We start from the raw sequence: 12,249 nt of genomic DNA, 5'->3' as shown, positions 1-12,249 counted from the left end.
AAGATAACTCTCAATCATTTGACATCGAACATTCACACTCATGACATTCCTGGTTCTTGAACTCAGAAGCTCAAGGTATAACAACAATTATTTTACCATTAAGGTCACTTTGTTCGTACTTTAATCTAAAATCCTAAATATAAAATCTTAACCCAAAATCATAAACTTTAAAAACTAAATTCTAACACTCAATTTAAACCTAAATCATAACTTATAAACCCTAAAACCGTAACCTTTAAATAAACATGTGAAGTTAATTAGATAAATTTGTGTGAAATAAAATTATACACTGTATATATCAAATAACTTTTTTAATGAAAAAAATTAATAATTAACTTGGTTCTTCTTCGGTTATTAGGGTTTAACCATTGTATGCGCGTGGTTGGTGCCTGGGTAATTAAGGTAATCAAATATTTAACCAAACTTTTTTGATGTCCCTTTAACTTACAGTCAAATACTCAAAAGAGATGAATAAAGCATGTTAATATTGAATTTTTTTAATGAAAAATATTATTCATTAACTTGGTTCTTCTTAGGTTATTAGGGTTTAACCATTGTTCTTTAGAATTAACAAACTACAAGCTTTACTTTAATTGAAAAATGTTTATGAAACCTTTAATATATAGGTCAAACTCTTGTCAAGCATGCATACATGTAAACGATATATACTAAACTTCAGAATTAAAAAGCATAAAAAACATGATTGATTGAAAGTTATAATCTTTGATTGTCTAGCAAACAATACAAATCCCCCATCCTATTAAAAGATTACCAGTTAGGAATGAAGCTGATAATTTTTCTCCCTTAGAAAATAATCCAAATTTGCTTCAAATCTCCACCATTGAAGAGAAGAAAATTCATCTACTTCACCACTTGAGGTAACCCTTTTCTTTTCCTTCTTATTCCCACTTAGCGAAGCGTCTAAAAAGTTTCCGAGGCTCAGCCCTCAACCACAAAGCTTATTAGGATTAAGCCTGGGAAACTTTTAAAGCCATAACCTAATTTAGAAACATGGTACAAGTTAAAGGGTACTTGGAAATCAAATGGCCTAGTCGTCGGAGCCGGTGGTGCATTCCTTGTCGAGCTCTTCAAAGCCTTCGAGCGAAGGATGAGGAGAATGGCCCTTGCCGAATGACCTGATGTGATCTTTAAGTGATCTTTTGTGTTTAAAATCTGATCCACAGGTGCAATACCACAGCTTCCCACAGTTCTTCTCGTGTGTTCTCCAATCCCCCTTGACAGCGAACGGCTTCCCGCATTTCCGACACATGAACGGCTTTGCGCCATGTTTTCTCTTGTAGTGAGTTTGGAGTGTCCGGAAGTCTTTCAACGGCTTGGCTTGTGGGTGGTTGATGTTGTTCTTGCAGCCTTGAGCGCAGCAATAGCATGGCAGCCTCAGCATTCCAGCTGGTTGTGTTCCTTTGAGTGAATCTGGCCCTTTCCTGTACTCTGATCCATGCCCCCACATATGCATCTGTATTCAGATTTTGATGTTAATTTGCAGCTAGTGATGTTTAAGATATGTTTACTAAGCAAAAAAGGCAACTCCAAGGAGCATCAAGTTGAATAGTTAAAGTGATTAAAGAGTGGAAATTGAATGATTAAAGAGTGGAGATTTTACTCAACAAAAAAGATAAGAATCCAAAGCTGCTCAAATTAAAATCCCACACCTTTGCTTTAATTTTTCCTAATCAATTCCTACCCCTTTCTTAATTATAGTCTTTATGTAATCATTTTTCTTTGTATGTTCTACATGAACAAGATAATTTTTTTTCCCAAAGATTACTTAGATATATAATTTTGTGGAAATTTTCTCAAAGAATATCGACGAATTGACTCAAAACGAACATATTTTTGCATGCAATAAGGACTAAAACCGATTGAAAATGAAAATAATTGCTTGGTTCATAAGATTAAACACAGGAAGATGAAAAATCGACTGACCTGCATGTTATTGTACCTATTGAAAGTCTTGCTGCATATGGAACAAGCAAACTGCATGGGGCCGACGAGGATCTGTGCTGGTGTTGGGATCCAAAACCTACTCTCTGTGTTGAAAGAACAACCATGGAAGCATCTTTTCTTGGAGGGTTCTTCTTCTTCTTCTTCCTTAAAAACCTTATTTTCAAAAACTGGATCTGTTGCACAACTGTTAGGCAACCCAATGTGCAAAGAAACTGCAACTTTCTCCATCTTTTCTTCTTTAACAATATTCTGTTTCGATGATTTGTTCTCCGTCAGCCTGCTTAAAAGGGGTAGGCATTGAATAGTTTCCCGCCCTTGTTGCTGCTGCTCCGATAACGATGATGATGACGATAGCGATAGCAGTGAAGGAGGAGTAGGAGAGGAAGATGGCTTGAGCCATTCAATGAAAGTAGGAGCTTGGAGTTCCTCAACTTGATAGCTCCTAAACCCCATCTTCATCATCAGGAAAAAGATTGAAGAATTTTGAGTTGTTTTTATGTGTATGAAAAAGCCTCGAGCCTTGCAAATATAGCAGCTGGTTTATGAAAGTTGGTTTGGTTTGTCCTTTAGGACCAAGTACACTTTTTTTCCTCCTTTCCCACCATTGTCATTTGTTTGATTTAGGGGAAGAACATGAGAGAGTGAAAATCTTAAAGAGAGATTAGTGGTGGGGTTTAAGAAAATGACATGCACAAATATAAACACAAGAGAATCCTACAACAGTACCATCTAGGGTTGGATTGAGGGTAACTAATAGGATTATCTAAAATTTTAAATTTGTCTCCCAAAGATAAAAACATATGTCCATCCCTAAACCATAAACACATATATTGATCAGAAACAGTGATCTTTGAGTTATTTCCATCGAGTAAATGATGAAATTGACCAACCCAAAACACATTGCAGCAGATGACCTAAAAGCATTTTTAGTCAATACCTAAAACAACAGGAAACTGAAATTAAAGGGTCAAAAAATTAATTGTATTTTCTTGGAAAGAGAAAAAGAATGTTATATTATATAATATACAACGTTCAATTTATTATTTAGACAAGAAATAATTTTATTGGCAACGATGAATAAATTAGACTCATATATATCTGTGGTTCAATCAGGTATATGAAGGCGTGATTTCAACATAGGCTGCTGGAAAAGAAAAAAAACATAGCCATTTTGCCACATACATATTATTTTGTGAAATCGAACTAACCTATCTCAGTAATAAAGAAATTATTATTATATTTTAAAAGCTCAAATATTTAAGAGTTATCTTTGAACACAGTAGTGAATTTATAAATATTTTTAGGGTGGATAAGAATATGCTAATTTTTTTAATAGGATGGACAATATCAGTAAAACAAGTAATTAACATAAGAAAATTCGGGTTTCAGAGTGGACACTATCAATAAAATAAGTAACTAATCGGAAAAAAATAAATTTCAGGATAGACACTTATCCATCATCAACCCTTAACAAATTTGTTACTGTTTGAATATATATTGTAGTGTAATTACCTTATACTAATAGAAAATAATTTTGTGAAATCAGGGTGATATACACCAGGGTTTTCTTTTCAACATTTTGACCTAATGAATTTGCCCGTTCACCTAATTAAAATTAATTATTGTAATGAAACATCTTAGATTTACAAAAGAAGCAAACGCATGGTTTTTATTTGACTCGGTAAATATCAATTTAGTAAGAAACTCGATCATTTTAAGCTTTGATTAAGATAATTAATCATATTTATTCAACTTAGTATTTAATAAAATGTGCTTCGTTCTTGAACCACAAAAGTATTTAGTTGAATAAAATTATATAATTCATTTGTTCTATTAATTTACTCTCAATCTTTCGATATTGATCGCTCATATCCATGCCATTTGTAGTGCTCGAACCCGAATCCTCAAGAATAATAACAATTCATTTACCATAGAGGCCACTAGATTCATGCTTAAATTTCAAATCTTATTCCTTCCTTTCGCATTAAATTTTTAAATTTTAAAAATTTATTATTTGATTTAATGGTAAATAAGAGTTCTTTTTTTTATTTAAATTGAGAGCTCGACCACAAAATTAATAATATAATATGTGATTTAATGAATTTATATTAAAAAAAACTTTTTATACAAATTATACATACCGTTGATTAAGATTAAAACCACATTAATCACAATCCACCACATGTTATATTACCCAAACAACTGTTATATTACCCTAATTCAAATGAAATTTAAAAAATATGTAATATAATTTTTATTAGATTTTTTATTGAATTAAACAATAATAATTCATTACAATATCAAAAATACAAAAATATATTTAAGTAAACAAATACTTATAAAAAAATATTGTCTTCGAATATTTCTTGATGTAAAATCATTGGTGATAGTGTCAACATCAATACTTTTCAACGTATTTTTCTCAGTAAATAACATAGCATTTGAAAATAAAAGAACAATCTTATCTAAAGTTTGGAAATATATAAAAATCAAAAGAAAGAATTTGGAAACATGATCATACCTAAAATTTTAAGAACAATCTTCAATATGATTTAAGCACCACAATTGATGATAAACAATTATGACTTTGTGTTTATGAGAAATTAAAAAAGTGAGTAATAATTTTCAGAGGAATTGTGAAATATGGAAGAGAAAAAACGGACTAATTATACTTAAATATTCTTCTCTCACTGAGTTTTGAAGAGAAAAAAATGATGTCAATAAAATTTTCATGGATATGGAAAACCGGAAAAGAGATTGTTGAATTAATGGTGAGAATTTGAAGAGACCAAAGTTAAAGAGATTCAATTGAATTTTTTTAAAATATAGGAAAAAATGTTAAAGTAAAGTTTTATAGGAAGTGAAACTGTTTATCAACATTAATATAAAATTCAATAATAACAATTGACACCTTAATAAATTTATGGACCATTTTATTTTATTTAACAAAATTTTAAAATTATTATAAAGAAAATAAAATATTATATTAATTTTTTTAATTTATGGGCCTTGAGTGGGTGCCCCTGTTACCCTGGCCCAGGGCGAACAAGTAATTAACTTATTAGCTTGATATTTTATACACTTCTTTTGTCAGTTTATATTATAAAAATGGAATTTTTATTATTATTCTGGAGTAAGTACAAAACAATATATGTTTAAGGATAATTTACAACTCTTTGACATTAAACGCTCACACCCCTAGCTTTTCATGGTGCTTGAATCTGAGTCCTCAATAAATAATAACAATTCTTTTATCACAGATGTCACTTCATTCGTGTTAAAATTAAAATTTTATATAAAGTATAAAAAAAATTAAAATTCAAAATTCCTTTTAAACATTATTATATATATATATATATATATATATATATATATATATATTACATTTTAATTTATTTTTTTACAAATTCACAGTTTTTAATGAATTTTTAGTTTTAAAAAAAAAATTAAGTATATTTTCAATTTTTAAAATCATTAAATTTAAATTGTTGAGATTTCGTTTTCTAAATTTTCATGATTTTCTATTTTTCTACATCTTTTCAGAATTTTAAAACTTGCAGTGATAATGACAAATTAGTTCTCCAACTTTGCATAAATTGTCACTTTATCACCTATATTTATAGAGCATTTTAACCTTTAACGTTTCATTTTTTTTGTCAAAATAGCCTTAGTTAGATGAAAATCGTTAGTTAACTGACAATTTACACGAATTGCTGCCACATCATCGCTTTGGATGACGTGGTACATGTCATGTTACCAATTAAGCATATATAAAAAATATCATATAAGCAACATGTATCGACTATTAGTCAACTAACGATTTCCATCCAACAAAGACTATTTTAACCAAAATTTAAATTGTTATGGGCTAAAATGCTTTAAAAAAGAATAGAAGACAAAGTAACTATTTGTTCAAACGTTGGGGCTAATGTTATTATGCCAAACTCTTATTACACAATATTTTTTTTATAATTTTTAGTGAATACAAGATAGTATCTACTCAAATATTCTCAAGCATTTAACAATAAACTTTTATACCCATGCATACGCGATACTCAAACTAGAGACCTCAAGAGATAACAATAATCCCTTGATCGTTGAGGTCACTTGGTATAACGATCGATCAAATCCACAAAAGAATTATATACGTGACAAACTGATAATGTAACTATGAAAAAGGGACTAAAACACGCATTAAACCTTTTTTGGTTTTAAAGGGTTCAAAACTTTAACTACAAAATCTTTGTGCAAATGAAGATGATAGTACCAAAAAATTCCAATATAAAGATATAGAAAGAATAAAAGAAATAGAGCATCAGCTACATTAGGAATCACCAAATGATATTTAGACAGATTGATCCCCCAATTATGCAATAAAAACTCATCGAGGCTTTAAGCTCTCAATCTTATCAATTCTTTTATTATTATTTTTGCCGACAATATTTTGTGAACGGATTTTCATGTTTTAACCCTTTCCTTTTGTATGTTTCTTGCATGCTTTTTCATCATCTTTCGCTCCACTTTGCCATCTTTTCAACACCCAACTTCCATATCTCTCCTTATTCCGACATGCTTGCAAATTTATGGTTTTAAGCCTTGCAATTTCTGAAATGATATAAAATAGTTTACGTTTGCTCAAGTGTATTGTTATTATTCCAATATATTTGGGGCAGTTTGGAAAAAAAAAAGTTTGCGGGAGTAAAATACATGTAATAAAAGTTTAAGAGAAAATTGTTAAACTGGTAAAGTTAGGGGGGAAAAAGATATTCTTCATGTTTTTGCCATCATGTTAAAATCTTTTCAATCCGTTAAATTTGTACTATCTATTAGTAGTAGATTTAGTTTTTACTCTAATATTATCAACTTTAATCTATGTATTTTGTTTTTGTCTAGACTCAAACGAAAAAAGTCATATGAATAAATATACAATTTAAGCATAATACTAGTGTTAGAAAAATAGCTCACTGCAAAACAAAATATTATCACTTATTGGAAAAATAAATAAGATAAATGAATAAAGATTAAATAATAGTATTGCATCGTGTAGTCACTGTCTTAGAATTAACTTCGCCTGGACTGGTGAAATCCCTAAAATGGATGTTGCCCCCCAAGCTTAAGACAGTCTTCTGGATTTCGTACACTCGAAATAAAGAAGTGGAACTCGAAATAGTGTTGTTTTCTTGAGGAAAGGAAAATATTTTACACAGGGTAAATTCTACCGGAAAAGAAAAACTTCACTATGCTTTGTGAAGAGAGAAAATGTAGAAGATAAGAGGAGAATGAAGAGATGAGTGAGTTGAAATGGAGTAGAAAACCTCCTTTCATAGGTAAAAGGTAAGGGCATATAGGTAAAATTTTTAAGAGAAAAATCAGTAAAATAATCTCAACTTCCCTTATTTTCTCAACATTTGAATTTTAGTTAATTTAAAATTCAAAAATAGATTTATTTCTTATTCTTTGCATTATTATTATTATATATAACCAACAATCTTGAACGAATCTTGTCGCAAAGGTAACTACTGGAATAATAACAATACACTTAAGCTAACGTAAACTATTTTATATCATTTCATAATTAAAAGAATTAGAAATCCACAAAAGAATTAAAAGAAAAAAGCTACAACGAAATTAGTCGATTAAGCACTAGTATTTGTTAGATTTGAACTAGTACATAGTAGAATGAATAATTCTTCTCTTTAACAAATGAATGAATCTTGAACTTGTTAAGATTATGGTTAACTCATAACTCACGACTAACCTCAGATCTATCTAAGTTCAGCGGTAGTTCAAAAATTTTGCTAAATAATACCTCAGGATGCTCATAAGTGCTTTAGAAAGATGACTCAAAGTGTTTCATAGAAGGTTATTAATCCTCCACACTTATGTAGGTTGTTTCATCAAGTCTATCTCAATATAGACCACCACAATTAGAGCTATCACATCATTAAGAGCTTTTACTAAGCTCAACCTCTCATTTTATAAATTCGGTGAATTCATCAAGTCTGTCTCACTAGGACTACTCATAAACTTAGGCTATGAATCATTAAGAGTATAAAACTCAACATCATAAATTGGTGTATCCATCAAGTCCGTCTCACTAGGACCACCCAAATCTTGGGCTATGAATTCATTAAAAGTATAAAACTCAAGCTCTCAAGTGTAGACGATACATCATAGGGATTGGTATGAGTATACGATGTGAATTACTCATCAAATAGGATTAAGTCTCATTCCCCTCGACGAATAAAGAACTATTTTTCTACATAATACTTTAATTAAGGGGTCAACAAAATTCCTTTCAGATTTACATACTCCAATGCGAGTACTTCATTCTTTATAAGATGTCTCACATATTCATGTCTTATCCTTATGTGTCTTCTCTTACCATTGTATGATTGATTATTAGTAACACAATTTACAACTTGTGAATCACATAATAAAAACACTAGAGGTATATATCTCTCCCATAAAGGAATCTCTACAAGTATATTTCTTAGAAACTCGGCCTCTTGTCCAACTAAATCAAGAGCAATAAACTCTGATTCTATGATAGAGCAAGCAATACACGTTTGTTTTGTAGATTTCCAAGAAATAGTTGCTCCACCTAAAGTAAAAATATACTCACTAGTGAAACTTACTTCATCATTGTCAGTTACCCAATTTGCATCAAAATATCCTTCAAGAACTATAAAATATCCAATGAATTGAAGTTCATAATTTATTGTACCTTTAAGGTATCTAAGTAAACGATTAAGAGCATTTCAATGCTCACCACTAGGATTGTGAGTATATTTATTTAACCTACTAACAACATAGGCAATGTCAAATCGAGTATAGTTTATTAAGAACATTAGGCTTCAATAATCTTTGCATATTCAGATTGTGAAACACTATTCCATTTATTTTTTAGTTGAATGCTAGGATCATAATGGGTACTTACAGAGATTACATCAAAACTGTTAAACTTTTTCAAAATTTTCTCTGTGTAATAAGACTGGCTTAACGAGTATCCATTATCTAATTTAGTCATTTTTACCCCTAAAATTACATCAACTTTTACCAAATTAGTCATATCAAACTTAGTGGATAAAAATATTTAGTCTCTTTAATGGTTTTAGAATGTGTATTAAAAATCAAATAAGTCATCTACATACAAACATATAATAACACATCCAAACATTTAGAGTACATACATGCATCTGCACCATTAACTATAAAACTGTAACTGAGAATAGTTTTATGAAATTTCTCATACCATTGTTTTGGAGCTTGTTTGAGACTATGTAAAGATTTTCTGAGTCTACAAACTTTATTTTACTTTCTAGGTGCCATGAATCCTAGAGGTTGTTCTATGTAAATCTCTTCATCCAAATCACTATTCAAAAAGATTGTCTTCACATACATGTAATGTATCAACAAGTTATGAATGGAAGATAAAGCAAATAAAACACGAATAGTAGAGATTTTAGTAACAGGAGAATATGTATAAGAAAAGGCAATCCCAAACTTTTGAGAAATTCCTTTTACGACTAGTCTTGCCTTATATCTTTGTATAGATCCATCCGGTCTAAACTTTTATCTAAAGACTCATTTATTATTTATAGGTTTACAACATTTAGACAACTCTACTAACTCCCAAGTATGATTGGATAAAATGAATTATAATTCACCTTTAATAGATCTCTCCCAAAACTAACATCAATAGAACTAATAGTTTCATCATATATTTTTGGATTTTCATATATTAAAAATGCATTTGTTATAGAATCACTAATTGAATCTAAATCATTAATATCAATTATGAAATAAGTAAGGAATTAAAGTCCAAAATTAGTTGCTACCTCTTGTCTTTTACTTCTTCTAGGTTCATTATCATTTTGATTATCTATAGAAGTTTTCTTAGAAAAAGAAATATTCTCATCTAATTTTAAGTCATGATCATCGTGCTTTTAAGAGGAAAATATTTTAAAAGAATATTGCATCTCTATATTACATATTGAATAATCATGCAAGAACATAAATTTGTAAGCAACACTATTTAAAGCATAACCAATAAACACAACATCAATAGTTTTAGGCCCAATAGTATTCTTTTTAAAATTAGGCAACCCTACTTTTGCTAGGTACCCCACACTTTTAGATGATCTAAATTAGGAACATGACATTTCCACAACTCATATGGAGTACAACCTAACATTTTATGAGACACTATATTAAGAATATGATTAGTAGAAAGTACGACCTCTCCCCACATATTATCAAATAAACCATAGCTAAGCAAAAGTGCATCCATCATTTCTTTTAAGTTTTATTATTTCTTTCAACTATGCCATTTTGTTATAGAATGTAAGGGGTAAAAAGCTCATGAATAATGCCTTCTTTCTCACAAGTTTCTTTAAGAAGATTACCCATATATTATCCTCTCATATCGAATATAATTTTTTTATCAAGTTGGTTTTGTACTTCTGCTTTATACACTAAGAGATTTTTTCATCTTCATGTTTAGACCTCAAGAGATAAACTTTATAAAATCTAGAGTAATCAGCAATAAAAGTGATATAATATATTTTTTCCACCTTTACTCTTTGTAATTCTAAAGTCTGCTAAATCTGTTTGAAACTCTAAAGTTTAGTTTGTCTAGAAGTAACAACTTTGAAAATAGGTTTAGCATGTTTTGCTTCAACACATATTTCACCTTTATTAAAGTTGTTTTCATCTAGATTAGGAAACATGTTCATTTGTTTGACATTTTTAAAGAGTGAATGTTCACATGACCTAATATAACATACCACATATCATACGTCTTAACGGTATAATCAGAAGTAGATGTCTTATTCATAACATTAGTCATAGTTTTAATCAGAAATAGCCCCCACATAAATACCATTTTCCTCGCATAATCACCATTACGAGATAATACAAGCTTATCAGATTCAAATACTAATTGAATCCATGCTTTATTCAAGAGTCCACCACTAATAAGACTTCTACGTAGCGCAGGAACATACAAAACATTATGTAGAGTTAGAGTTTCTCTAGAAGTAAGTTTAAGTAAGATCTTTCTTTTACAGAGTACTTCTAAACTTTGGAGTTTCCTATGTAGACTTGTTCACCTTTATTTACATCTTCAAACTCTATGTACATTTATCTATTGGTACAGTATTGTTTGGAAGCGCCAATTTCCACTACCCACTCAATGTGATTTTCCACCAAATTGACCTCAAAGACCATAAAAGTAATCACCTCGTCTGGATTCTTGATCAAGTTTGCTTGTGGTTTATCTTTATTTTTCTTGTGACGATCAAAACGGTAAAAGAATTGATATACTTTTTGTTATGCTTTCCACATACGTAGTAACTCATAGGGTTATTTGACTTATGTTTGATTTCTGTCTTTTTTATGTTGGTCTCCTTCTTTGATTGAGATATACTTTTCTTCTTCAAGTTGGGAGAATTCTTGAACCTGTTATGATTAGCACCATATGAAGATAACACGAGATTAAATTTAAAAGATAATTCATTTATTGGAGCAAAATCCTTATCTTTAAGATGATTTGTTTCCTTGATTTTCATGTGGCAAATAAGCTCTTCCACGAACATATCTCGTTTCTTATGCTTCAAAATATTTCGATAGTCTGACCATGACTTGGATAGTTTTTCGATCAACACATTTGCTTGGAGAATTTTGCACATTTTCATCTCTTCATCTTGGATGTCAAGGACAAGCCTTTCATAGACATGTACATGGTCCATGATGGGCTTATCATAAGTCATTTAAAACTTTAACCATTCTCCAACGACATACTTCTTGATTCTGGCATCATCCGCTCCTTACTTCTTTTGTAGAGTATCATTAACAAACAAGTCAAAGAGGTTGTTAGCCATACGACAAAGCATATGACCTCTTACTAGTTTGTTATCCTTATCGTGTTTGGCTTTAGCTGTATCATCTTGGGGAACAACAAAAGCTTATTCATTTTCATCGATTATTGGGCATCATATAAGACATAATCAACTTCTAATTGCTCAAAGAAAACCATCATTCTTTGTGACCAGCGACGGTAGTTGGTTACGTCCAGTGATTCAAGTTTGGATAGATCAAGGATAAACTTGTTTGTGAAAGTCATGTGTTTGCAGTAAGTAAAATTACTTCTAAATTGTTAGAAAAATAGTTTAAAGCAAAACAAAAGGTTAACACTTACTGGAAAAATAAAAAGATAAATGAATAAAGACTAAATAATATTATTGTGTCATGTAGTCACTACTTTAAAAGCAATTTCGCCTG

General features: G+C 30.1%; 1 protein-coding gene across 1 annotated transcript; it reads right to left on the bottom strand.

The window, feature by feature from the left end:
• Positions 1-755: 755 nt before the first annotated feature.
• Positions 756-2,587, bottom strand: LOC120159903 (zinc finger protein WIP3-like). Its single transcript, XM_039170415.1, has 2 exons — positions 1,945-2,587; positions 756-1,474 (listed from the first exon to the last, which is right to left on the bottom strand). Exons 1-2 carry the CDS (start codon positions 2,425-2,427, stop codon positions 1,049-1,051), a joined length of 909 nt encoding a protein of 302 aa, XP_039026346.1. The 5' UTR covers positions 2,428-2,587; the 3' UTR covers positions 756-1,048.
• Between the last annotated feature and the right edge of the window lie 9,662 nt (positions 2,588-12,249).

The sequence above is a fragment of the Hibiscus syriacus genome, unplaced genomic scaffold (assembly GCF_006381635.1).
Source record: "Hibiscus syriacus cultivar Baekdansim isolate YM2019G1 unplaced genomic scaffold, ASM638163v2 tig00111387_pilon, whole genome shotgun sequence".
NCBI lineage: Eukaryota > Viridiplantae > Streptophyta > Magnoliopsida > Malvales > Malvaceae > Hibiscus > Hibiscus syriacus.
This window is presented reverse-complemented; position numbering and strand designations above follow the sequence as displayed.